Consider the following 25735-nt stretch of genomic DNA (forward strand, 5'->3'; position numbering starts at 1 on the left):
CTCAAGTACAAAATAAAATGATATTAAACTTAATACCTAAATACAATTCCGATTTTAAATCTAATTTTAAAAATAATATTTTATTAAGGTATTAATTTTTAATAATACTCTATGAATTGCTAGTTATAATTATAAACATGTATTTTAATATGACAAATTACACATAACTATTGATGTTATATCTTTTATTATAATCAATAATGTAATAATGATTATTATATTAATACTTATAAACTATATTATTTCATTATATAATATTATATCACATACTATAATAATTGAGTAGTGCATATATATTCATTCTTATCATATATTATTGTTTATTGTTATATTGGTTGAAATATGTTTTAAGTCCCTATACTTTTGTACATTTGATAGTTAGCCATCCTATTATATTACATAATGTTATATCATATCATATAATATATAATACATTAATAGTTTATACATATGCATCAATGATTAAACATTATAATATCATATAGTATTATATATTTTATTATGATTTATAATATAATAATAGTTATACATAATAGTAGTACATTATATATTATTATATTATTATATTGGTTGAAATATGCTTTTAAGTCCCTATACTTTTCGTACATTTGAAAGTTAGCTCTCTTATTATATTACATAATGCTATATCATACCATGTGGTATATAATATATTAATAGTTTATATATGCATCAATGATTAAACATATAATATCATGTAATACTATATATTTTATTATAATTTATAATATAATAATAGTTATATATAATAGTAGTACATTATATATAAATTATTATACATTATTGTTTATTATTATTCTAATTGAAATATGCTCCAAGTCCTTATACTTTTCGTACATCTAAAAGTTAACCCTTCTACTATATTATATATTGCTATATCATATAGCATATAACATATTAATAATTTTGTATATGCATCGATGATTGAACATTAAAATATTATGTAATTTTCTATCTTTTATTATAATCTATAATATAATAATATTAATATATAATAGTAGTATACATTATCTATTACATATTATTGTTTATTATTATAGTGGTTGAAATTTGCTTTAAGTTTCTATGCTTTCATGCATTTGGAAATTAGCCTTCCTACTATATTATATAATGCTATATCATATCACATATTAATATTTTATACATATGTATATATATGTATAAATGATTAACATTATAATATCATGTAATACCATATTTTTATTATAATCTATATTATATTAATAGTTATATATAATAGTAGTCCATTATATATTACTTATTGTTGTATATTATTGTTTATTGTTACAGTAGTTAAAATATGTTTTAAGTCTCTATATTTTCATACATTTGAAAGTTAACCCTATTACTATATTATATAATATTATATCATATCATAAAATATATTAATGGTTTATATATATATATGTATCGATAATTAAACATTACAATATCATGTAATATTATATCTTTTACTATAATCTATATTATAATAATAGTTATATACATGTTAATATTTTTAGTGATAGTTATATATTATATTATATTATTAATTACATGCATTATATTATTATTTTATGTATTAGTAATATACAAATTTACTATATCGGTTTACGGTGAAGTTAGGTGATTGGTTTCGTAATAATGATATAGTATATTATCATATTATCATTAAAATTTAATTTTATAGATGGTAATAATTATTAAGTATTTATATTTATTACACATATATAACTATAATATTAAAATTTTTTTATTAAATTAATACTTTTAAAAATTATTTCACTTTATAAATTAACATAAAATTTGTTATTAATTACTTTTCTTATTAATAAATTTTTAATATAAATATGCAATGCTTAATGCATTTTAAAAATAAAAATTATCATTTATTTTATTTTAAGTAATATTATAAAATTATATTAATTATTAATATTTATTATGATAATTTATAAAGTAGATTTTTTCGAATTTTAAATTAAATTTATCTTAAACTCAGACTAAATTTACTTTAAACTCGAATCATTAAAATGTTAGACCGACATGAACGAACTGTTGACGTCGAACATATTTTATAAAGTAATATCTTGCTTTTCAAGTCGGCCCAAGGGAGGGCCTGGAATTGGCTCTATTTCAACAGGTATCAAAGAATTACAATATATAGTTGTGTATATAGAAGAAAGAAGCAAATTTTGCAACTTTTATATTCAAAGAAAACAGCTTTGGCCAAAAAAGATACACAAATATCCAAAGAAAACAGCAATATTTTGAAAGACAAAGTCGGGATTTTCAAGGCTGGCGAGTCCACCTGATTTATATTCAATTGACTAAATGGTAACTAAATGTGCAGTTTAACAATTTGATGCATTTCTTAATTTTGTGGCAGCTGTTCCACGTGGTGCTTTCATGTCACGAAGCCGCTTCTCCTTGGATAGCACTTTAGCCATTCTGAAGGTAAAGATAATGCATAAGATTAGCATCAAAATCAGATAATATATATGATGCAGAATTCGAAAATTATAGCAGTAAATACCTTACGAGAGCCTCTTCATTTGTTCCCTGGTTACAGGACTCAAATTTACCAGTCTCCAAGTTCACCCTTGAAACTGGTTTTTTCAATAAATCTTCCCCAACTTTCACAATATTCTCCAAGTTTTCTTTAGTAGAAATATCCACAGATGCAAGTGGACCCTCTAGTGTATCGTCCTGCTTTTGTTCTTAAATCATGAGTTAAATCTAGTTTTTCCGAGTCAAAACATGTAAAGGGATTTTATATTATGTATATAACTATATATACCTGGATTAGTTTTTCCGAGTCAAAACATGTAAACGGATTATATATTATGTATATAACTATATATACCTGGATACGGAGATAACTATTTTCAGATTGAAAGGCTTGGAAAACAGCGGCAAGGTGATATTCAGCCATGTCGCTGCTTGCTTGGGTGAAAACATCGACCAATGGAGAAGAGTTTTCACTACTCAACCATCCCAAAATTCCCCATTTGGCAGCGTTCTCTGAATCAAACTTCCCTTCCGATTTGGCTGAACCAGTGCCCAAAGATATAACCACGAACTTAGAATAGTCTGTTGGTTTTATTGGAAAGTATTTAGGGGCTCTGCGAACGATTTCTTTGGTCATTTCGCTTACAGCAACTAAAGCCTGCAAGGATTAGTAAACATGCATGTTATTGATTTCATTTAGTTATAGGATTACTTGAAATCCAAATCTCATTTCATAAAAGAGACGAATAAAAATATATTATCCAAATAGTAGTGAGTACCGGATCGTTTGCAGCGACAGCACCATCAATGAGATGGAATTCTTTCGCTACACCATTAGAATCTTCGGTCTTAAAATAGTGAGCTGGTAGGTAAGTTGGAGCTGCGGAGGTCCCAATGCATATATCCGAGAGCAAAGCATCTTTCCAAGGGTTAATCTTCAGCTAATTATGAAGGACCAGAGATTAGAGAAACAACTCAGTAATGAACCTTAGCATTTCTTACTCTCCCTTCATTTCAGACTACAAATAAGCTAAATGTACCTCATAGGTGGAGAAGATTTTTGGCTGGAGTTGCTTGATGTCAAAAGTTGGGATCACAACGTTGGTCAGTGTCTGGCTCAATCTTGCATCTCCCAACTTTTCTCTTACGAGCTTATGCAGATATTTACCATCATATTTCGGCCCTGCCATAGTTTTCATCAAACTTGCAGCAGCTGCAAATGGCGACCTGACATTACCAACGAAAACAATCACGTAAATACATTAAATGAGAAAATACTAATTTAATTGCAATTTTGCTTCTATATAGCCTATAAATGATTATTACGTGTCTTGGGGGAAAATTTTAGGACAGTGTTCAAGATAAAAGTCCTTTATATCTTTTGCAGCAAAAAGAGGACGATTCTTCTCGTTCGGGGCTGTGATCATGGCAGTCACAAGGCCGCCGGTACTAGTCCCAGCAATGATATCAAAATAGTCAGCAAGTCTCGCCTCCTCACCATCCAGTTTCTGTAAATAACCAAACGTAAAACAAATAACTATTACAATCAACAAGTCCTTTTTTTTTTTTTTTTGATAAAACAATATCAACAAGTCCTATAAATAGATAAAAAGGGTCAAAAATGCATTTATCTACATAGCTAGCCAGCTACACTGTCTCTAGTAAAAAGAAATGGCAAATCAACAGCAGTTTCTCACTATGAAATGCATGCGTACCTACATGCAGTAATGTTCATATAAATTTGCCACTTTAGAAGTTCAAATAGGAACATGGCTCATCTTATCGAAAACCAAATATGGAAGAATTAAAGCATATATTTTGTACCTGAAGTTGAGCCTCAAGAAAAGCAAGTATGGTTCCTGGTATGATTCCTCTAATCCCACCTCCATCAATGCTAAGGATGGTGATTATTTCACCGTAGGTGGGAAGTTGATGTTTCATTTAGTCAAGGGAGAAAGAGGAGCTTGTATTGTTTCTTTGATGGCCTTAACTAAAATATATATATATATATAGAGAGAGAGAGAGCAATGAGGTGATAATATGATATATGTTCTGTTTGTTTTCTATACTCTTTGAGGAATGCAAGAGCTGCTATTTATAGCCTTGAGATCGTTGCTCAAGTTTGACATATTCCGTTTTCATTGGCATTTTTATGATTTTCTATTTCAGTTTGTCAGATATAGGTAGATAGTTTCCAGAGGGGACTGTTACGGTGGCTTAGTGGCCTTGTACCCAAAAAATTTTGCGAAATTTTAATTTTTTAAAATTTTCATTATACCTTTTAATTTTTTTAATATTTTAATTAAATTCTCTTAAAATTTTTAAAAATCTTTTAATCTCACAAATTTTAATTAAACCTTAAATTATAAAAAATATTATTAAACTTTTAATTTTTTAGTATTATATTAGTCTCTCAATATTTGATCTCTAGATCCGTCACTAATAAATTTTCTGATAAAATTGATCCTTATTTCTCTTCAAGTACTTATATAAGATTAATTGAGTTAATGATTATGTACCCTTTTAAAATTAAGGTTTAACTCCTTTTTAATAACTTTGTCCAAAGAAAACAAATTAAGTTTATAAAAATGTTTGCGGAAACAGATTGGATACATATCATTGAATTAGAAGGATATGCCAAACAATATATTTTCAAGAATAATTAGGAACTAGTAGATTCCTCATGAATAAAATTGACTTTAGATATTTGGATAAACAAAGGTAAAATAATCCCAAAAAAATGTAAATTAACTAAAAAGAAAAGAAGAAGAAGATGTCGTCAAAGTTTACTATAATTTTGGATATCAAACTTGCAGATCTGAAATCATCATGTAATAATGTTAGGAATGTGGCTAACCTAAACTGCAAAATTCTTCTAATTATATAATGACTAGTAGGTTCATTTTTGACATTTTCAAGATATTAGGCATAACAATAAAATGAGGTTTAAGTTCGTTAAAAGTTGAAGAAAATTTCTTTGAAATCCCTTAAAAGTTGGTAAAAAAAAATTTTGGGTCCTTAAAAATTAAAAAAATAAAAGCAACATTTTACACCTCTTTCAACCTTGAAACCTAAGCGACCGCATCTACATATGATCCAAGGACTGAGTTTGATTATTGGCTCATGTTATCTTTTCAAAATAAGGGATTAATTTATTTTCTTTAGTACAACCAACTTTGACACCCTCTCTTATAGTATTTTATTATTACAATATTAGTAAAACTAATTTTTATGTTTTATTTTTACTTTTTATAATTATGTATTACACTATTTACTAAATTATTTTTTATAACAATCTTTTGTATTAAATCTATTCTTAAGTGAAATAAAAATATAAAATTTAAGTAAGATATAATTTCAATTGCATAAAAAATTATGAATGAAAATAATATTAATAAATATAATTACATGTAAATTATATTAAAAATATTATTCAATCTCAAAAATTAATATATTATAATTATTTAATTAAAAATTAAAAGAAAGACAAATATGTGTATAACAGTTATCTTAGCGGACAACTAGATTAATATAGACGGCTCAAAGTTGATTGTAATCCAAAGTATAAAAGAATATATTTCATAAATGTTGTTATTTGAGTTTGAATTTATTGTTCGCCTTAACTATAATATTCTAATGTAGAAAAAAGTTTGGCCAACTTGATTTTAATTTGAAGCCAGAATTTGATAAATTATTTTCCGCTAGAAAACGATGGCGGATAATGGATATATATAATTATATATTATTGAAAGTTTATTTCTCTTATGCAGACTTTTGTCTAAAGGGTACTATAGACAATAAATTAATCAAATAAGTTTAGAAAAAAAAAAGTTTGGCAAAAAAGAAAAGATATACGTATATACATTTTGGAACCTAAACTTGATTTATTGTATTAAATTAATAATTAACTTTTTGTTTTTGTTAAATTAGGTACTCAAACTCGGGTTCAAGATTTAATTTGGTACTTAAATTTTTTATCCTATTAATTACTCGAACTTGACATTTTGGTTCAAATTGGAACATGAACTTGACTCCTTAATTTAAATTGATTTACACAAGTCATTTATCGTAAATATTAATTCGGATAAAAAAATAAGTTTAAATAACAATTTGAATCAATAAGCCAAATATAGGTATCTAATTGGACAAAGAGAATAATGTATTAATTAAACTTTAAAGCCAAGTTGAAGTATTTAATTCAACAAACATAATTAAATACCAAAATATATATTTATAAAAAAGAATATGAAGATAAAACAAAATATTGGTCAATTAGATATGTTTCAGAAATCAAACAAGCTTCAATATTGGTCAATTCGGCACGTATACTTTTTTCTTTTTGGGTCAATTTTTACTTATATTTTTGTGTTAATATATAGAACTTCCAAGAAAGTGAGTCTTCGTTTTGAATTTTTTTTATAAAAGAATATATTTAGCAAACCTTTGTTACTATTAAGTCATCTTCAAATTTCAATAGGAACAAATTTTATTGTTTTTTTTTTTTTTTTTTGTGAAATAATAGAAGAAAGAAAATCATGTGTTGATAGTTATGGTTAGGCAGGGTGGCTGTGATTGAGTTCGGTCGAGCCAAACATTAAAAACAAATAAGCCCATTAAGCACAAACTATATATTTATACATTTAAGTTCATTGGACCATCAAATATTTCCAGACCAGATATCATGTCTTAGGCCCTTTAAGTTATGTAGACCGGACTGGACCGAAATAGTTTGTTCTACATATGAAAAATATGTCAAGCCTTCACACCCCACCAAGGTTTCATTTGTCTTGCTACCAAAGAAAAGTCTTCTGAAAACTCTGATCGATAATGTCAGGATTGGACCGTTTGCAAAGGATGTTCGCCGGTGCTGGCGGCGCTTTGGGTCATCCGCCGCCGGATTCCCCGACCCTTGATTCTTCGGAGCAGGTCTATATCTCCTCTCTCGCCCTCCTCAAAATGCTCAAGCATGGTATTTTTCCCTCACCCTCTCATTTGCTTATATGAAATTCTTTATCTTTTATTATTTTTATTTTTATTTACTTCACTACTAGGGTTTCGCCTTTGTTTAAAAAATCACACTGCTTTGATTTTGCGGTTTAGGGTTTTCTTTATTAAATCATAAATGCTATTTTTCTGATTCATCTACTTATCTATGAGAACCGTAAGCTATTTCGCTCTATTTTAGGGCTTAAGAGTTTAACTTTTGCAGTGGAATGCTGTAATTGTGTTTCTTTGTTTGGTTGATTTGAACATTTTATAGGAAGAGCTGGAGTTCCCATGGAAGTTATGGGTTTGATGTTGGGAGAGTTTGTTGATGAGTACACTGTGCGTGTCGTGGATGTCTTCGCAATGCCACAGAGTGGTACCGGTGTTAGTGTCGAAGCTGTGGATCATGTTTTCCAAACGAATATGCTTGACATGCTCAAACAAACTGGAAGGTTTTATCTGCTCTAGTATCTAGTTTTATTCATATCAACTTATAACTGTTTTTGGCCAGTATTAACTTTGCAAGGTTGCTTTGTACTCCTTTATCACTTGTTTCTCTTGATTGACTGCTGATCTTTATGCTTGTTGTTGCAGGCCAGAGATGGTTGTGGGTTGGTACCATTCACATCCAGGATTCGGCTGCTGGCTTTCTGGTGTCGACATAAACACACAGCAGGTCGCAATTAGCCTTTTTTGCATAGTGCTCCACCATACACATGTTTGTTGACTAGCTATGGTGTAGAAGATTTTCTTGTCTGTCGTAGGCTTTAATGACTCCAGTTAGTGTTAATTCTTAGTATACAACTCTGTTCTTAATGTATCATTTCGGACACTGCATTATATTTACTGCAATTCATGGCTTTGTAACCCCCGTCTCTGTCACCCCCTTCCCAGAAATATATGTAAAATGTGTCAAAGATATTTGAGTATATAAGAGTTGATAAATATTGTAATGGCTCGAATTATCAATGTAGGTTATTAAATATTATACTAGTGCATATTCAAGGCCAAATAAGCTTTGGTACTTGCTTTCTTCCTATCCTATGTCATTTGGCTTATTTTTTCCGTTTCAATCTTTTCAAGTGAAGACCATTTCAATGGTTATATTGTTTTTTGTTACTGTTGTGTCAGTGAAAGGTGGCCTATCTGTTTCTAACATCTGCCACCGCTTGCAGAGTTTTGAAGCTTTGAATCAAAGGGCTGTAGCAGTGGTGGTCGACCCAATTCAGAGTGTTAAGGGGAAGGTGGTGATTGATGCATTCCGTTTGATCAATCCACAAACCATGATGCTTGGCCAAGAACCACGTCAGACAACTTCCAATCTAGGGCATCTTAATAAGCCATCTATCCAAGTCAGTGCTGAAAGAATACTGTGTGAGTTTTTCCTAATGGCTGCTTTGTTATGGGAGCTGATCTCATCTTATTGTGTTTCACTGCCAGGCCTTGATCCATGGACTAAATAGACACTACTACTCTATAGCCATTAACTACAGAAAGAATGAACTTGAGGAAAAGATGCTATTGAATCTTCATAAAAAGAAGTGGACAGATGGACTGACACTTCGGCGTTTTGATACCCATTCGAAAACCAATGAACAGACTGTTCAGGTGAGTGAAGGTTTTTGCAGACGTTATCACCTTAGTATATGATGTTGAACCGTTGGTTGCATAATTGTAAGATAATATATGAATTTATGTTGTCCCTCATTGATATGAGGTACTTAAAGGTCATTGACTTGGAAGGGAAGGAAAAACCCTTAATAAGTGTTTTGAAATTCCCTTGCAAGTGGCAATGAGTTCTCCATATTAAAGAAGTTCCATTTAGAATGTTTGGTCAAAAGGTCAAATATGATCTCCAAATAATGAATTTCTTGTTATAACGAAAATAGTCTTCCATAATGATGATGGCTTGTTTTGACTCGTGCAGGAAATGCTGAATTTAGCTATAAAATACAACAAGGCAGTGCAGGAGGAAGATGAATTACCCCCTGAGAAGCTAGCAATAGCAAATGTTGGGAGACAAGATGCCAAGAAGCACTTAGAGGAACACGTCTCAAACTTGATGTCCTCAAACATAGTTCAGACTTTGGGAACTATGCTTGACACTGTCGTGTTCTAGACTCTTTGCATCTGTATTAACTTCTTTAATTTAATGAATTGCATCTATATTGATATCATATATTGTTGGTCAAGTGCACTGTTCAGGCATTGTTGTGAAGATTCAAAGCGACTATCATGTTGATTCATTAAATTTTTTATGCTTTCTTCTCTCTCACCCTCCCTCACTCAGTGTATGTGTTGAGATTTCATTAGCATTTTAGCATATGGTTAATGTGTTTATGCCTATATTCAGTGTTTTGTGTTGAGACACATCATTTGGAAGGCCCATATGTAAAAAGGTATCTCATAAAAGAACCTTAAAAAAAATGTGGATAAAAAGAAACTGAAGGGCAATCTTAACAAGTGCCTATTTCCCGAAAAGCGATCGAATTATGGTCGTGAGCTCATCATCACGACGGGGTTGCGCAGCAATGGCCACTATCAATGGTCCAGGATCCTTAATGCCAACTAAATAAAATTCTACAAAAATCTTCAGAAAAGTGCATCAATTAATACCAAAAGAAAAAACAGGGTAAAAAGGTCCACATGATGGGCATAGTGGGTAGATGTCAATCAAATTTTTTAACTTGGTTTTTCAACAAAGCACATGGCTTTCACATTTTAAAGAAAGAAGCCAAACGTTGGATCAAGCTCTTGGCCTTGGCACAATCAGGACGAAAAATATGGAACACATGATCCTCGCCTTCTGTCTCCATAAACTCTGCCTTTCCCTTCCACCCAGATTTCACCAATCTATCATAATACAACCTCCCTCTTTCCTTTAGTATATCCTTCTCTGCAACAATAACAAGGATTCTATCACATGCCAAGTTTGCAAGATCAGAGGATCCATCTACAAACGGATTGATTAGCGGATCATCGCACCCTTTATCAGAGGGACAAACATACAACCACCACTTATCCACTAATTCTTTCCTGAACTGATCAGTAACCTCCGATCCAATCGGGTTGGTTCCCCAAAAGTAAGGATGGATCATACCAATACCAACGATCTTCAGCTTGTAACTCAAATTCGATTCCTTAATTCGTAAAGCCAAATGATGTGCAATATTGGCACCAGAACTATCACCAGTCAAAAACACCTCGTCTAACTCAACATAATCCTTGATCCAAGCCTCATGGTTGCCATTTTCCTCCTTATGGGAAGCCACCCACTGGAGTGCAACCCATGAATCTTCATATGCAGTCGGAAGAGGATGCTCCGGGACTAACCTGTAGTCAACTGAAAGAGCTATGATGTTAGCCTCAGCAACGAGCTTGTTGAGGCTGGTATGGTACTCCAGAGAAGCAGGCGATGCTGCACAAAAGGCTCCGCCATGAAAATAAACTACAAGGGGCAGCTTTTGAGGTTCAGTAACCAAGTTGGGGCGGTAAATCCTAGCTGAGACGCCCGTTTTGGGTAGGATGAGGATGTCCTTTGATAAAACGTTGGTTTCAGGGTCAAGTCCAGGGGGAACTACTTCGACACCGGCGAGTCTCTCGAGGGTTCCATCTTTGTATACTTTAAGGAAAGGAAACAAATCAAGAGCAACTTCTGAAGTGATAGAACTCATGTCTTTTGTTTGTCGGACAGGGAGAGATTGAGAGAGGGGGATACAGTAAAGAGAAAAACTAAGTAAGCAGCGTGTGAGATCTTACGCAGACCAAAATTGCTTAAATGGAGGAAATGTTTTAAATAGAACAGAGGCGGGCGGGCCGCCATGACTTTTTAACAATGACGTAAAAAATTTGCTTAATACACAAATTAACCCCTAAATTATACCTTTTTTATTATCTTAGTATCTAAACTTTTGTTTTTGTCACAAATAGTACCTAAACTATTTTTTTTCTCAAGTTAGTATATCCGTTAGTAAGTCTATTTTCAAAAAAATGCTTAACACGCAAATTGGTACGTAAATTATGTTTTCTTTTTTTATTTTGGTACCAAACATATTTTTTTGTCACGAGTGATACTTAAACTATTCTTCTATTACCTATTTTACACCAAAATGTTATATATATTAAAAGAGTTCCAGTCAATAATATTCTACCAGATCGAAAAAACTTAAAAATATATTTTAAATTCTTTTATTCCCTTTTTTTTCTTTTGCATAATTTCTTTCTTTCTTTTTCTATTTTTTTCTAATTTTTCTTTTTTTCCTTCCTTTTTATTGTCTAGTAATCACAGCAGTGCTTGAAACTCGCCCTCCTAAGGTCAATACATTGGTGATTAAATTTGTTTTCAAACTTCACCGCCTGCTTGCTCGACCTGATGCTGATAGGATAAAAAAAAATTATTTCATCAATTAAAATCAATGTTTTCATATCCAGATCGAATCAGCTGGTTGGAATAGGAATCAATCAAAGTAGCAGTTTGAAGATAGGTATTGAATCGATATAGACTGATTGAACCAATTTTCTCTATTTTTAAATATTTTTTTATAAAATTTTTAATAATTGATTTGATCAAATTGAACGAATTGATCAAACGGAGAACTAGTAGTTTATATTTTTTTAAATAAACTTAATTGTTTAGTTGACTATTGAACGGACAAAAGTACCAATTTAAGAGAAAAAAAAGTAGTTTATGTATCGCTTATGATCAAAAAAATGTTTGGGTATCAAAATTAAAAAGAAAAAACATAGTTAAGTTACCAATTTATTTGTTAAGCTTTTAAATAGACTTAACGGCTTAAACGAAGGTACTAACTTAAAAAAAATAATTTAAGTATCACTTTTAGCAAAATAAAAATTTAATTATTAAAATAGAAAAAAATTTAAATAGCAACATATGGGTTAAACCTAAAAAATTTTGACTTACTACCCCGTTCAAAGTGGGACTGCAGATGTTATACGCCATTTCATTTTTTACCATTAATAAAAGGATTAATTATTTAATTCCACCCTAAGTCTCAAACAATACCCTACATTTTAAATTCAAATTCAATCCTTAAAAGTATTAATCCATCAATTTATCTATTAATTTGGGTGCGAGCTTAGTCATTAGCTTGAAGGCTAAGTGCCAATTAAAACCGAACATGTAGCATATTTAACTTTTAAAACATGTAGATTAAATTAGAAATATTATTGTGTGAGTAATTTAGATTTGACTAGAAATATTAGAGGATTAAATTAATTTTGTGTTTAGATCTGGTCCATACATAATATCAATATTATACATAATTATATAAATTTGATTTGGCTTGAAATGGATCTCAAATTTTGATTAAGTTAGACCTATATTTATAAATAGTTAACCCAATCATACTTCAGGTGCACATATATTATTTTTTATTTTAAAAAACGTAATTATTTTTTTTTCTAGAGGAGGAAGATGAATTACTCCCTGAGAAGCTGGCAATTGCACCTAGAGGAACCATCAACTTGCATAATAAAAACTTTTCTGACTTCTTCTCTCCTTCCTCTGTGCTTGTTTAAGTTTGCTGGAACTTGCATTTTGGCTTTTTTTAGTGCATTTTAGCTTGTTTTATTTGTTTATCTAGAAAAATTCTTTCCTTAGAAAACAAGGAAAGACAAAAGTGTAACCATGGCCATGGCCCATATAGGAGGAAACGACACGTTCAGAAAAGTGCATCACTTAAGACAAATTGTATAATGGAAAGGAAATACAAACAGATGCAGGGCATGTTGACAATAGGTTATATCTCAATCTCACCCTTCTTTTTTTAGTTTACTTACTAACCAAGCACCTCGCTTTCACATTTTCATTGAAAAGGAAGCTTCCCTTGGTTTAAGAAAGAAGCCAAACGTTTGATCAAGCGGTTGGCGTTGTCGCAATCAGGATTAAAGATATGGAACACATGATCCTCACCTTCCGTCTCCATAATCTCTGCCTTACCTTTCCACCCTGATTTCACCAATTTATCATAATACAACCACCCTCTACCCTTTAGTATATCCTTCTCTGCAACAATTATAAGGATTCTATCACATGCCAAGCCTGCAAGATCAGCACTCTCACCATCCACAAACGGATTGATAAGCGGATCATCGCACCCTTTGTCGGTGGGACAAACGTATAACCACCACTTATCCACTAATTCTTTCCTGGACCGATCATTAAGCTCCGGTCCTATCGGGCTCGCTCCCCAAAAGTAAGGATGGATCATACCGATACCAAGAATCTTCAGCTTTTGACCCAAATTCGATTCCTTGATTCGTAAAGCCAAGTGATGTGCAATATTGCCCCCAGCACTATCACCAGCCAAAAACACCTGTTCGAACTCAACATAGTCCTTGATCCAAGCTTCTTGGTTGCCATCTTCATCCTTGTGAGAAGCAATCCACTGAAGTGCAGCCCATGAATCTTCATATGCAGTAGGAAGAGGATGCTCCGGGACCAACCTATAGTCAACTGAAAGAGCAATGATGTTAGCCTCAGCAACGAGCTTGTTGAGGCTGGTATGGTAGGGCGGAAAAGCTGGCGATGCTACACAGAAGGCTCCACCATGAAAATAAACTACAAGGGGAAGCTTTCGATCTTCACTAATCAAGTTGGGGACGTAAATCCTAGCTGAGACGCCGGTTTCGGGGATGATGACGATGTCTTTTGATAAGACGTTGGTTTCAGGGTCAAGACCCGGGGGAACTACTTCGACTCCGGCGATTCTCTCGAGCGTTCCATTTTTGTATACTTTAAGATAGGGAAACAAATCAAGAGAAACCTCCGAGGCGTTAGATTCCATGTCTTTTGTGTCTCGGAGAGATTGAGAAGGGGGGTAAACTGTGAAGAGAATAAGCAAACTGTGTAATTTTACGCAGACAAAGGAAGAAAATGGCTTTAAAATGAAGACATGCTCTGAACAAAAACAGAGCGACAGATTTTCAGCATTTAAAAGAGAGCTATTGACTTTTTGACAAAGACAAAAAATACGTGGCTTATTATTCTGTTCAAAGACAGATTACGGATGTTGCCCACCATTTAATTTTATAACATTTTTAAAAAACCACCAGCAACCAGCCAACCACTAGCAAGTCTAATTAAAAAGGGTGGCATTGTCTTCAAGACTTGTATAAAAATATATAATTTTTTTGGTAAATATAATTAGAAAACATAATTTTGAATATATCAATATTTATTTTTTCATTTCATATATAATATTTAAAGATTATATCTACAGTTAATATAATAACGTAGGTTGTGATCTAAACTACACATTACGTTATTATATTTTGACTTAAATGAATCAATTAATTATCGCACTAAATTCACCAATTTAGATTTTATCGTTAAGCTAAAAAAGCCATTAAACCTTTAACTCTTTGATTACGTTATCCATAAAAAGCAATAGATGGATAAATTTGATAACGACGTCATAGTTTTTAGTTTAATTTTATATTTTTCATAAAAATAGAATAAAAATTATATAAAATTATTAATATAAATTTATAAATATTATTTTTTAAAATCCTGATACTTATAAATATTATAAAAGTTTATCAGAATTCTAATAAATTATATATTTTTATAAAATTAATAAAACTTATTTAAAATTTTATAAAACTTATAAAATTCATAAATAGTATAATAAATTCTAATAAATTATAAAAATAGAAATTATAAGAAAAAATTCATTCAAACTCTTAAAATCATAACGAATACATAACATCAAACCAATCGCTAAATAATGAAAATAATTGTCGATCATTAGGGTCATTTTCATATTGGATAAAATATTCTTGATCTTCCACAAATAAAATGATAATTGTAGAACCCTCTCCTCTTTGTTGATAAATTACTATTTTTTTTTTAATTTTATCTCAAATTTTTTAAGTATGGTACAGTAGTAGTCTAGATATTAAAAAGTTAAACTTTGTTTCCTAAGTATTATATGATATAAAACATTTTTGGTATGGTTAGAAACTATCAAACCAAAAGTTCATTATCTAACAGTTGTCAATATTAGAATATGTCAGCGTGAAATGTTCTGACCAAAGTTTCCAAAATTAGATCAATGGTCAAATTGGTTAAGTCACTAATTCAACTTGTTCGTCCAATTTAACTAAATAAATTATTAAAAATAAAAAAATTAGTTCAACCACTTCGTACAATTGGCCAAAATCAGTTCCTAGATCAATTAATCTAATGACTTTCTTTGAATCGATACCCTTGTCGATTCTTGGTCCAATTGGTTCGGTCTAATTAAAACTACATAGATTCTAATGATTATTCTAATGATTATTCTCATTATCCAACGGTTAGTCTAATGTCATGTCTTATTTTTATCTTTGAGGTTTAATTTCCAAAATAAGGAACCAACAAATGAATTTTTATATATTTTTTATATTTTATTAAAATTTATATTTTAATAATTTATTAGAACTTATTATGATTTTTATAAGTTTTATAATTATTGATAATTTTATAATTTTATAATTTATATTTTATTTGAATTTTTATATTTTTATGATATTTATTATTTTTATAATATTTACAAATTTTATAAGTTCATAGAAAGTTTTAAATATTTTTAACATGTTTTATTTTTTATAATTAATTAGAATTTTTATAATATTTATAAGTTTTTATGAATTTTTATTAGTTTTATAATTTTTATAATATTATAAGTTTATATAATTTTGTAATATTTTATTTTTTATGATTCTAATGATTTTTATGGGAAAAATATAATATTAAATTAAAAGTAATCACGTCTTCGTTATTTGATTAATCCATTAATTAATTTTAACATGATTAAGGATAAAAATAATTAAAAATTAATTGATTTTTTAATGGCATGCTCAATTGAGATCAGAATTAATGCAAAAACTCAATTTATGTGAATTTAGCATAAAACTCGATTTTTTTTCGTATTCTTTTAAGACCTATAGAAATTTTGATTAAAACTGAATTAACCGACTGAACTGAACTAATTCTGTTAATCGATCGGTTAATCAATCTAATTTAGTCAAAAGTCGGTTAATAATTTTTAAAAAATTTGATTATTGGTTAATTCGCTTAATTCGGTTCGAAATTGAATAATTAAGTAAATTAACCGAACTTTCAAAAATCAATATTATATATTACCAATTCAGTTAATTTAGTTAATTTTAATTTGGTTAATTCAGTTAAATGAACATTAATAATTTATTTTTGATATGTTTTATACTTGTTTTAACAAAAATCAAAAACATAAAAATTTTAACTAATTCAATTAACAGACGGAATTAACCAAAATAATTCGATTAATTTATTTTGAAAAAATTTCAACTCAACTAAAAATTTAAAAAGTTTAATTAATTCAATTAATATTAATTAAATTTGATTAACCAACCGATTAAGGGATTGATAGCCCTTCAAATAAACCTTAATTTCTTTTATATTGGCGTTCTAGATTCCACTGTCTACTTCTCACATCTCGGGGGGATTTTATTACTTTCACAAATGAATCGTGTGCCACTAATATTTCGTGGCGAGCTAATGTATTCACCGTTAGTTCTTGCAACTTGTTAACGAGCCAACCCAAAATCTGTGGCACGTAATTCATAATGGTCTGACCACTAATTGGGCTTATTAAAATAATCATGAAAATTTAATAATTTCATTATAATTACAATTTTTTATAAAATACAAGTTAAAATCCATATATTCATTTCTTATCACACAAATAAATTTATAGATAAAATTTTAACTTTTTACATAAATTAACACAAATAAATTTATAGATAAAATTTTAACTTTTTACATAAATTAACTCACTTCAATTAATTACTTTATTGCTTGAGTTGAATTATAAATTTTAGCTTAAATGAAATGATGTTATTATTTCAAGCTTTTATAAAAATAATACAAAAAATAATTAAATATAAAATGATATGAGAAACAGATTAATTACAAAAACGGGTTAAAAGCTACTGAATTTATCTGATTAATTGGTAGTACCATCTTCACTTTTTGCAAATTATCAGTAACCAAGGTTGTGGAAATAAAAAAAAGTGATGTATGGTGATGCTATCGGGTAGACAGGCATACCAATTTAAAATTTTTAAAAAATTGACCATTGTGAAAAAAAAAGATATTTTTTAATGAGTGTTTCCAGTTGGCGACATCAATATCCTATATATAATCCTCCCCCAATCAAAGAACAAATTTTAAGTGTTTATGGTTTCAAACAAATAAAACGATAGAGAAAAAAAATGGGTGTTAGAAATTAGAATTGAATATCAACGATATTTGTTTCTCATTTGAGAAATCAAGGTTTTATTTTATTTTACCTTAAAAATCAAATTGATAAGGTTAGTTTGTAGTTATTTTTATATTTTTGATTTATTTTAGTATTATGTATGATTATGTGAGTATATATTGATAATTAATAGTATGAGATATAAGTTATATTGTTTGATAAAAACTCTTTTTGTTGATTTAAAATGGTATGAATTGTTTTAATAAGAACTAATATTTTTTAATTTAATTTACAGATTTAGTATCGAAAATGAATAACCAATTTTTCGTATACTTTCATTTTGATGGGATAATTTTACAAATAACAATTGGTTGTATGTTTGAATTGTGCCATCAAATAAGAATGATGTTCAACAAAAGTGTAAAACTCGATGAAATGAAACAAAAGATTAGTGCGAAAGTTGCTTGACGTTGTAGGAAGAGAATGTCCAAACTATTTTACAAATTTCTAATTTCGACAAATTCGTGCAAATATAAGGAGATGGAACTTGTAGAGGATGATGACATGGAGATTATGATCACACTGGATTGCTCGCCTGAGAACGTTAAACTTGTTGAGTTGTTCATGGAGTTGGTGGATGTTGAGCCCGTTCAAAATGTCACTCCATTAAATCAACAATATGAAGTTGAAGACCCATATACAAAGGTTCCGAAAGCCTCTGTTGATAGGTGGTCTTCTGTACACAGGTTTGGCTTTGATATGAATGTTGGGTGGGTAGAATTGTGTGATTATGGAATGACATCAACATGGGGCGGCGATCCACAAAATGCTCTAATTGTGTATAACAACCTTAATCTAGGTCCCATTTACAAATACATTCATTGGTGATTGGTATCGATGCAGATGATGAGAAAGGACTTGATAATGATAGTGGTTTTAATCACCAAGGTGAAGATTTTAGTGACCTTGATATTGATGAGGTCCCGGACGATATAGACAAGGAAGGCACATACGATGATGATATTGTATATGCCCCTTTGCTCGAGAACCCAGCTCAAAGCATTGTTATACGAAATGATCCTTCAATCTACATGTTGAGCGTAGATCTTGCTGCTGCACATGCATTTGAGCTCCTTAAATATCCAGATATAATACCTTCTCATAGATTGGTGTCAGATTCCAAATCATAAGAGTTGACTATAGGTTAATAATTCGTAAACAAGGAGAATGTGTATTTATCATCAATAAGTATAGCATGAAAGTGTCAGTGGACTACAAAGTCATTGTTCTAAACCGGCATTATATATTGGGGAGTGTTGGAGGTCTACAAAAGGTTGCAAATGGAGAGTACAAGCTGCATTGATGCAAAAGTTGCAACCTTAAGAGATTCAAAAAGTGTTTTTTTGGAAATTTATACAGGTGCTGCCAATATGTCAGGTGACATCACTATTTTTTTTTTTAAATCCATGATTGGCTGATGATTTGAAAAAAGTGAGGATAATGCCGCCAACTAATTAGGCGACATCAATGTATTTTGTAGCTTTCAACCTATTTTTATAATTAATTTGTTTCCTATACCATTTTTGTACTTAATTATTTTTATAAAAAACTATTTTTTTAGAGATACTGAATGATGTTATTATTTCACCTTTTATAACTTCTATTTGTTGTTATATCATTAATTTTGTAGGTATAGGAGGATTTACCCGCTCCTTTAAGCTCTTTAAAATAGATTAATTTTTAAAGTCAATAATAATTATTATGGTGTATTTACAACTTATGTTGATTTAATAATGATAATATGAACCTCATGTGTTGGTTTGATGAGTACTACCTTAAGAGTAACATGAGTTTGAGTCACACTAATCACGTTATTATTAGAGCTTTGTTTTACTATTGTAATTAAAAAAGAAAAAAGAAAAGTAAAAATAATGGACACCAATTCTCGCTTTCGTACTATTTAAAAAATTGTAAATGTGATATAATTACAAACAAACCACGTGTGCATATATATATATATATAGAGAGAGAGAGAATAATAACAATATGAAAATGCCTTATTTCGTCACAGTTATTGTTTTGTAGAAAAGATGAAGGTGAAAATGAAGTTGTTGAGAGCCTTTTGCTTTCATTTTATTGTTAATTAGTATATCCAAAACATGATAACTTATGTAATTAACCTGAAAACCAATTCTCATCCATTTATTTTTTTTAACTTATAATTTAATACATGATAAATGGAGTGATGGTAGAAAGTGACAACTTCTTTATAAATTACCACTTAATTAACCTTTCAAGTCTTAGAAGCCTAATTTAATTAACCCATTTTGAGTAAACTTGGATTGGAACGCACGTCGCCTTTGACTAATCAAAATATGTAGCCTTGTAAGATATTGGCGAAAAAGAAGAAATCAACTAAAACTTGGATTTGACTTTCCCTTGCTTAGAAGATTGGCGTCGATCTCCTGATAAAAAATTATTAGAACTAATTTAAGTAACCGACGCCCCCACTCACGAGATACCAAATCTGTGTTTATCTTTTTCTAATTTAAATAAATAGCAACGGCACCGTGAAATATAAACTAGGGAAAAGTTTTACTAGTGTTAGAATTGGAGATATGTTTCCGACACGTCAATTCTCAAGCCACAACTTTGCAGTATGCATCTATTTGGATCGACGTGGACTTAAACGTAAAGCAACAAAATAATCCAAAAATTGGTGAGAGAAAATCAACGACAGAATTAGAAACAATTTTTCTTTTTGAAAAAGGGAGAGTCGTTCTCCTACGCTCGGCCGCATCACATTTCTGTGCGTCTCAACTGACCAACACTTGACTTTTGAAAAACAAAAAATAAACATGTATCCAATTAGTAACTGACACGAGGGAATCGATGTGTATTATTGTCATCTTAAAATGTAGAGAAGCAACTCATTAGTGGAAGCTGACGATTACAGGAATTGGGTGATAAGAACGATCGCAGGAAATCCGATATATTTTCGTTCATGCTTCATAGCTCCCCTTGGTTGTCCATCCCCTATAAAATGCTGAAAATAAGAATAAATAATAATAAAAATCAGACTTGCATTATTGATTTATTCCTTTTTTCGTCCATGGATTGAATCATTTTCTCTGCAATCTCTCTCTCTCTCTCTCTCTCTCTCTTTTGAAGCGTACGGACTAAAAATAAAGCTCAATTGTTGTTCGGAAATTCGATAGAGCAAGGGAGAATGTGGGGATTTGGGGGGAGATATTATTGGGGGAGAAAGGAAAGGGTGGAAAGAAGGAGAGCGGGAGGAGGAGGGATAATTTTAGTATTTGCTTGGATGTCGAGTCAAGAGAAGCACTTGAAGAACTATGTTCAGCTTTACGCTTCTTTGGGTTGGGATTCATTGGTTTGTCATTCAGAGTTCCTAAACATGTATGGGTCTTCAGCTAAATTCGGCTTTGGATTCCCTTTTTTATTTAACTATTAGTAGTTGCTCGATGCTTTTGACTTGCTGTACCACTTGATTTCCAGTGCTGTGAAATTGTTCTTTCTTGGTGGCGTGGAATTAGAATCATTGACCCTTGCTTTTAAATGCTTCATCTTGAATTTCTTTGATTGTTTTATATTTCTGATTATAAAGGAATATGTTATGCAAATGTTAAATGAAGTTAAGTCTTTGATTGATAATTTTGGACTGAAATTCGATGTGCACCTGCTCAAGGCTGACTGAATTTGGAGTTGGATTTTGATGTTTGTAATCTGTGTAGGTTCTTCCCCGAGAAGGCTGCAACTCTAGCACATGATCTTCTTAAGGAACTTGTTGAGGTAATTCAATTCATTCAATCAGTGTCTTACAAAGGGAAAGCTTCATTTCATATGGTTTCCTCTGAAGTCTGGACACAATCTGTCTAAAGTGTTTCAAGATGGAAAGATTAGTTTCCTGCCAATGCTTTCAATCTTCACTTTTTCAGTAACCCTGTATTCTGAAATTTTATGCTTTAGTGCATTGAGTGGGTTTTCTCTTTTTGGTTGCATGCAGGAGCTAAAGATTAGGCCATGCCCTGTGGTCTTTTCATCTTTTTCTGGTGGCCCTAAGGCCTGCATGTACAAGGTTCTTCAGGTCATACTTTGAAAACTCCATTTGTTTTTAACCTTATATGTGAAAATACTTGTTTCCATTTGTTTCTGTGGTGATATAGCTTTATGATTTCTTTGCTGCAGATGATTGTGGGATCCTGTGAAGTGGAAGTAAATCCAGTATGTTATCTTTCGACAACTTTTAAATCATGCTATTGTATTCATTCTTTCCCGTTTTCTTTTGATTGCTGAATAGATTAAAATTGGTTTTATTGTTAAGAGAAATATTACCACATCAATCCTGAAAATCATTGTCTCTCTTTTCCGTATGACATAAAAATAAACCAATTGTTGGTATAATGGCATTTCGGAAAAGATGCTTTCCTAGAGTAATAATCAATATGGTTTATGAACATTGCTACGGACATTTAAGTTCTACTGGTCTAGTAAATCTTCTTTGACTTCCGATGAAGGATGACCTCCAACTGGTGAAGGAGTGCTTTTCAGGCCATATTTTTTATTCCAGTCCAGTGGATTTTACCAGTGATTTGGGTGCTCGATTTGTTGTTCACCCAACAGTTCTCAGAATGTCTCATCCTCCAAGAATAGCATCATGGATAGCAAATGGCATTGCTTCTGGACTTGATGCTCTCTTCCTCAGCAGGTTTGAATCCCATCGTGCTGAGTATTGGCAGACTCTATATGCTTCTATTGTAAGTGTACTATAAATTTTATTAGTCAACTTATTACTTCCATTTTTCTTATATTTATTGTTTACTCATTACCATTCTTTTGCAGAGGATGGGGGCACCATATCTCATATTATGCTCGGAAACTGACGATCTTGCTCCTTATCAAATCATCCACAATTTCGCTCAAAGAATACAACAACTTGGGGGTGACGTAAAACTTGTTAAGTTTAATGGTTCTCCTCATGTAGGTCTGTTTCTAAACTTATGAGAAACTGCTTATATTAGAACATGATCATACTATATATAAAGTGTTAATCAGGGTTCGGCAACACAGCAGTAACATATTGGGCCTGTGTGTGTGTGTTGGGGGGGAATTATAATTGATAGTCATGCATTCATCTTCAAGCATCCATCACATGGGTCCGGACCCATGTTGTTTGCATGCATAAGAATAGGTTTGTAAATTTATTTCTTAAACATAAGCCTAGCTGACGCATCAGTGGAGAAAAATGAAAGAAGGATATCAAAAAGAGAAGGAGAAGATGTACAGAATAGAGAAATTTCTTGTAACTGTTTCTAGTTGGTCAAAGCTTCTTGATTTGAAATAACTAGGTAGTTGGTGGTGAAATTATCATAGATCACTTATATAACTTTAACAAATCTAGATATATAATATGTGGTGGAGTCCATCAAATATATAGAATTGATAAAATGAATTCCTAAAATATAATAATTTCATTTGCAGCAGTAGATTTAGCTTCTTGTTTTTGAATACAAGCTGAAAGCTTATTCAGGCAATAGCATTGGCATTCAACTTGTGTCAATTAATGGTCTTTACAGGTCATTATCGGGATTATCCAGTTGATTACAGGGCTGCTGTGACTGAGCTTCTTGGTAAGGCATCTGCCTTATATTTTGGAAGAATTCAACAACTTGAGGGTGAACAAGTGGGATCAGCTGAGGCACATGATGAGATCTCTGAGCCAATCTCCAATATCGGCAAAACAGCTTTAAGCCCAAACCTGAGTTTTCAGGGAACTCCTCTGATGCAAAGTGATCATTTCCTCTTGCCTAGTTCAATAGAATACTATGAAGGTAGAGATTTTGGGTCTGTGCAAGATGAACAAAAGGAAAGCCTAATCCGTTTGCCTCAACCCTCGAGCATTGATGTCAATGGGGTTCTTGGTCAAATACTTTTTGATGTCTGTGTCCCCAAGGATGTCGAAGGTTGGGATATGAAGTCATCAGATTCCTCGAGCCGACACCCTTATACTTCTTCTCTGTGGCGGAATTCCCATTTCAATCCAATCAAATGCATTCGTCGGTCCAGACTATAGCATACCTTACTGACTACTTTCAGCAGAGGCTTGTTCCTGAATTTGCGGAACCCGTAATCTTACCGGCATGAGAATTAAATGGAGCCCAACCCATAGCAAAATGGGACCGCCAAAGGTACAAGAAGGGGCAATGTGAATGGATGGCGAGATGTGATATCTAATTCTGTTTCGTAGGCCACTAATGATTACTTGCCATGATTTGAGCTGATAAGACCTCTGTTCCAACATAAACAATAAACAGTCACTTTACTATTCATGCTCTAAATTTGATGTGGAGTTTCTTAGAATCACCATCATAATGAAAATAAAACGTTATTGCGCTAATACTTGACTTCTAAATTGCAAGATCATGAACCCAGATTACCAGGGTAGAAATTCTCTGTTTCACGTGAAAAAGGAAAAAGCTTATTTGTATAGCATAGTAGGGAAGGCAAAAGGTATTTAGTTTCCCATTTCATATTATTTGTATTTATCATTTCTTAACCCTCCAAAGAGATCTATATCAGTAGTTGATATCGTAGATTTGGAGTCTGTTTATTTCTCGATATTCATGTATTTTTCCGTTATATAGATTTTGACATTTATGAATTTATATTGTAATTGTGTTTATTTATATCATACTTGACTTATTTTCTATGTCCAAAATTATAAGACCATAAATAAACGTATAAACCTCCTTTACACATTGTAAATTATGTAACGTCTCGAAATGTTTGGGATCATAATTTGTGCCTTAGGCGAAATGAATTCTTGAGAACAAGCATCGTATTAAATGTGATATGGGAAATCATCGAGAATTCAAGGACTAATTTATGAAGGAAAGTAAATTAGCGTGTAATGTAAGGGAGAAAAGAAGTGAATTAAATAGGATTTATGAAGGACCAATAGAGAAGTTTGGTTTGGCCAAGGACTTGTCAAGTAAAATTTCCATGGCATTAGAAAGCTGGTGGAGATGGGACTAATGAAGGCCATAGATTAGCATTATGTTGAGTGGGAATAATTGTCAACCGTGGGATCAATCTTTAGTGTAGAGACTTCATTAAATTAAAACTCTAACCATTCTCTCTCTCCTATCGACCTTAGAATAAGAACAAAAAAAGAATATTCGTCTTCTTCCTCACGGCTTAAGCCAAGAAAAAGAGAGAATTTCAATGGTTTTCACCTTATTGCCATGAGTATTATCTTCGAAGTGGAGAAAGTCTTAAAAATTTTTAGTTAAATTGAGAGCATAGAAACAAAGTAGAGAGTGAGCCCATTCCTTGGTGAAGGAAAGGTGAAGCTTGTGCTTGAATATAGGTTTCGGTCAAGCTTGTGAGTGAAGGGCCAAGCACTAAAGGCAAGACCAAAGTGCCGGATGAGTGAAGCTTAAGCAAGATTAGAAAGCTTTGGCAATTTCGGTTTGTGCTCTACAAGCTTGAATTTATATTATGTTAGGCTTAATTGTTTAGGAGATTTAGTTGTTATAATTTATACTCATAGATGTTAATCTAATTGAAAGAGGTGAAGCATGTCAATGGTAGATTATTAAGCTTCAAATGTTTGAAGAGTGGGGACACAAAGATAGCAATATTGTTTGATTTATTATCTTTTACAAAACAAAAATATTTCTTGAAAATAATCATTGTTTGAGAATAATTATGTTTGTAATATCTGTATTTAGAACAATTCTCATTTAGTGTAGTTGAGAACAACTAAAGGTTGGAATAACTTTTATTTAGAATAATGACATTTCAAGAATAGTTATATTTGAAACAATCATTGCTTGAAACAATTTTTATTTAAATCAGTTTTTATTCCGAAGAATCATTATTCAAAACAAATTCTTCTAAGAAAAATATCACTGTAAAATAACTATTATTCAAAACAACCTTTATATTTAGAACAATTAATTGAGAGTAACTCGTGT

General features: G+C 31.2%; 5 protein-coding genes across 5 annotated transcripts; 2 read left to right on the forward strand and 3 right to left on the reverse strand.

The window, feature by feature from the left end:
• Positions 1-2161: 2161 nt before the first annotated feature.
• Positions 2162-4573, reverse strand: LOC108450949 (patatin-like protein 2). The gene is made up of 7 exons (XM_017748710.2): positions 4330-4573; positions 3832-4013; positions 3546-3732; positions 3285-3446; positions 2861-3163; positions 2531-2703; positions 2162-2445 (listed from the first exon to the last, which is right to left on the reverse strand). The coding sequence occupies exons 1-7, from the start codon at positions 4444-4446 to the stop codon at positions 2349-2351; spliced, it is 1221 nt and encodes a 406-aa protein (XP_017604199.1). The 5' UTR covers positions 4447-4573; the 3' UTR covers positions 2162-2348.
• A 2596-nt stretch (positions 4574-7169) lies between these two features.
• LOC108489874 (26S proteasome non-ATPase regulatory subunit 14 homolog) lies at positions 7170-9742 on the forward strand. The gene is made up of 6 exons (XM_017794584.2): positions 7170-7474; positions 7766-7943; positions 8086-8167; positions 8667-8843; positions 8932-9099; positions 9419-9742. Exons 1-6 carry the CDS (start codon positions 7333-7335, stop codon positions 9608-9610), a joined length of 939 nt encoding a protein of 312 aa, XP_017650073.1. The 5' UTR covers positions 7170-7332; the 3' UTR covers positions 9611-9742.
• A 340-nt stretch (positions 9743-10082) lies between these two features.
• Positions 10083-11278, reverse strand: LOC108489873 (probable carboxylesterase 2). Its single transcript, XM_017794583.2, has one exon. It carries the CDS (start codon positions 11163-11165, stop codon positions 10206-10208), a length of 960 nt encoding a protein of 319 aa, XP_017650072.1. The 5' UTR covers positions 11166-11278; the 3' UTR covers positions 10083-10205.
• Positions 11279-13171: 1893 nt separating this feature from the next.
• Positions 13172-14558, reverse strand: LOC108450788 (probable carboxylesterase 2). The gene has a single exon (XM_017748556.2). It carries the CDS (start codon positions 14295-14297, stop codon positions 13317-13319), a length of 981 nt encoding a protein of 326 aa, XP_017604045.1. The 5' UTR covers positions 14298-14558; the 3' UTR covers positions 13172-13316.
• Positions 14559-20619: 6061 nt separating this feature from the next.
• Positions 20620-24153, forward strand: LOC108450950 (uncharacterized). The gene is made up of 7 exons (XM_053028915.1): positions 20620-21155; positions 21491-21548; positions 21763-21843; positions 21945-21980; positions 22274-22513; positions 22599-22740; positions 23333-24153. Exons 1-7 carry the CDS (start codon positions 20965-20967, stop codon positions 23827-23829), a joined length of 1245 nt encoding a protein of 414 aa, XP_052884875.1. The 5' UTR covers positions 20620-20964; the 3' UTR covers positions 23830-24153.
• Positions 24154-25735: the final 1582 nt, after the last annotated feature.

Source organism: Gossypium arboreum, chromosome 5 (genome assembly GCF_025698485.1).
Source record: "Gossypium arboreum isolate Shixiya-1 chromosome 5, ASM2569848v2, whole genome shotgun sequence".
In the NCBI taxonomy this organism is placed as follows: Eukaryota; Viridiplantae; Streptophyta; class Magnoliopsida; order Malvales; family Malvaceae; genus Gossypium; species Gossypium arboreum.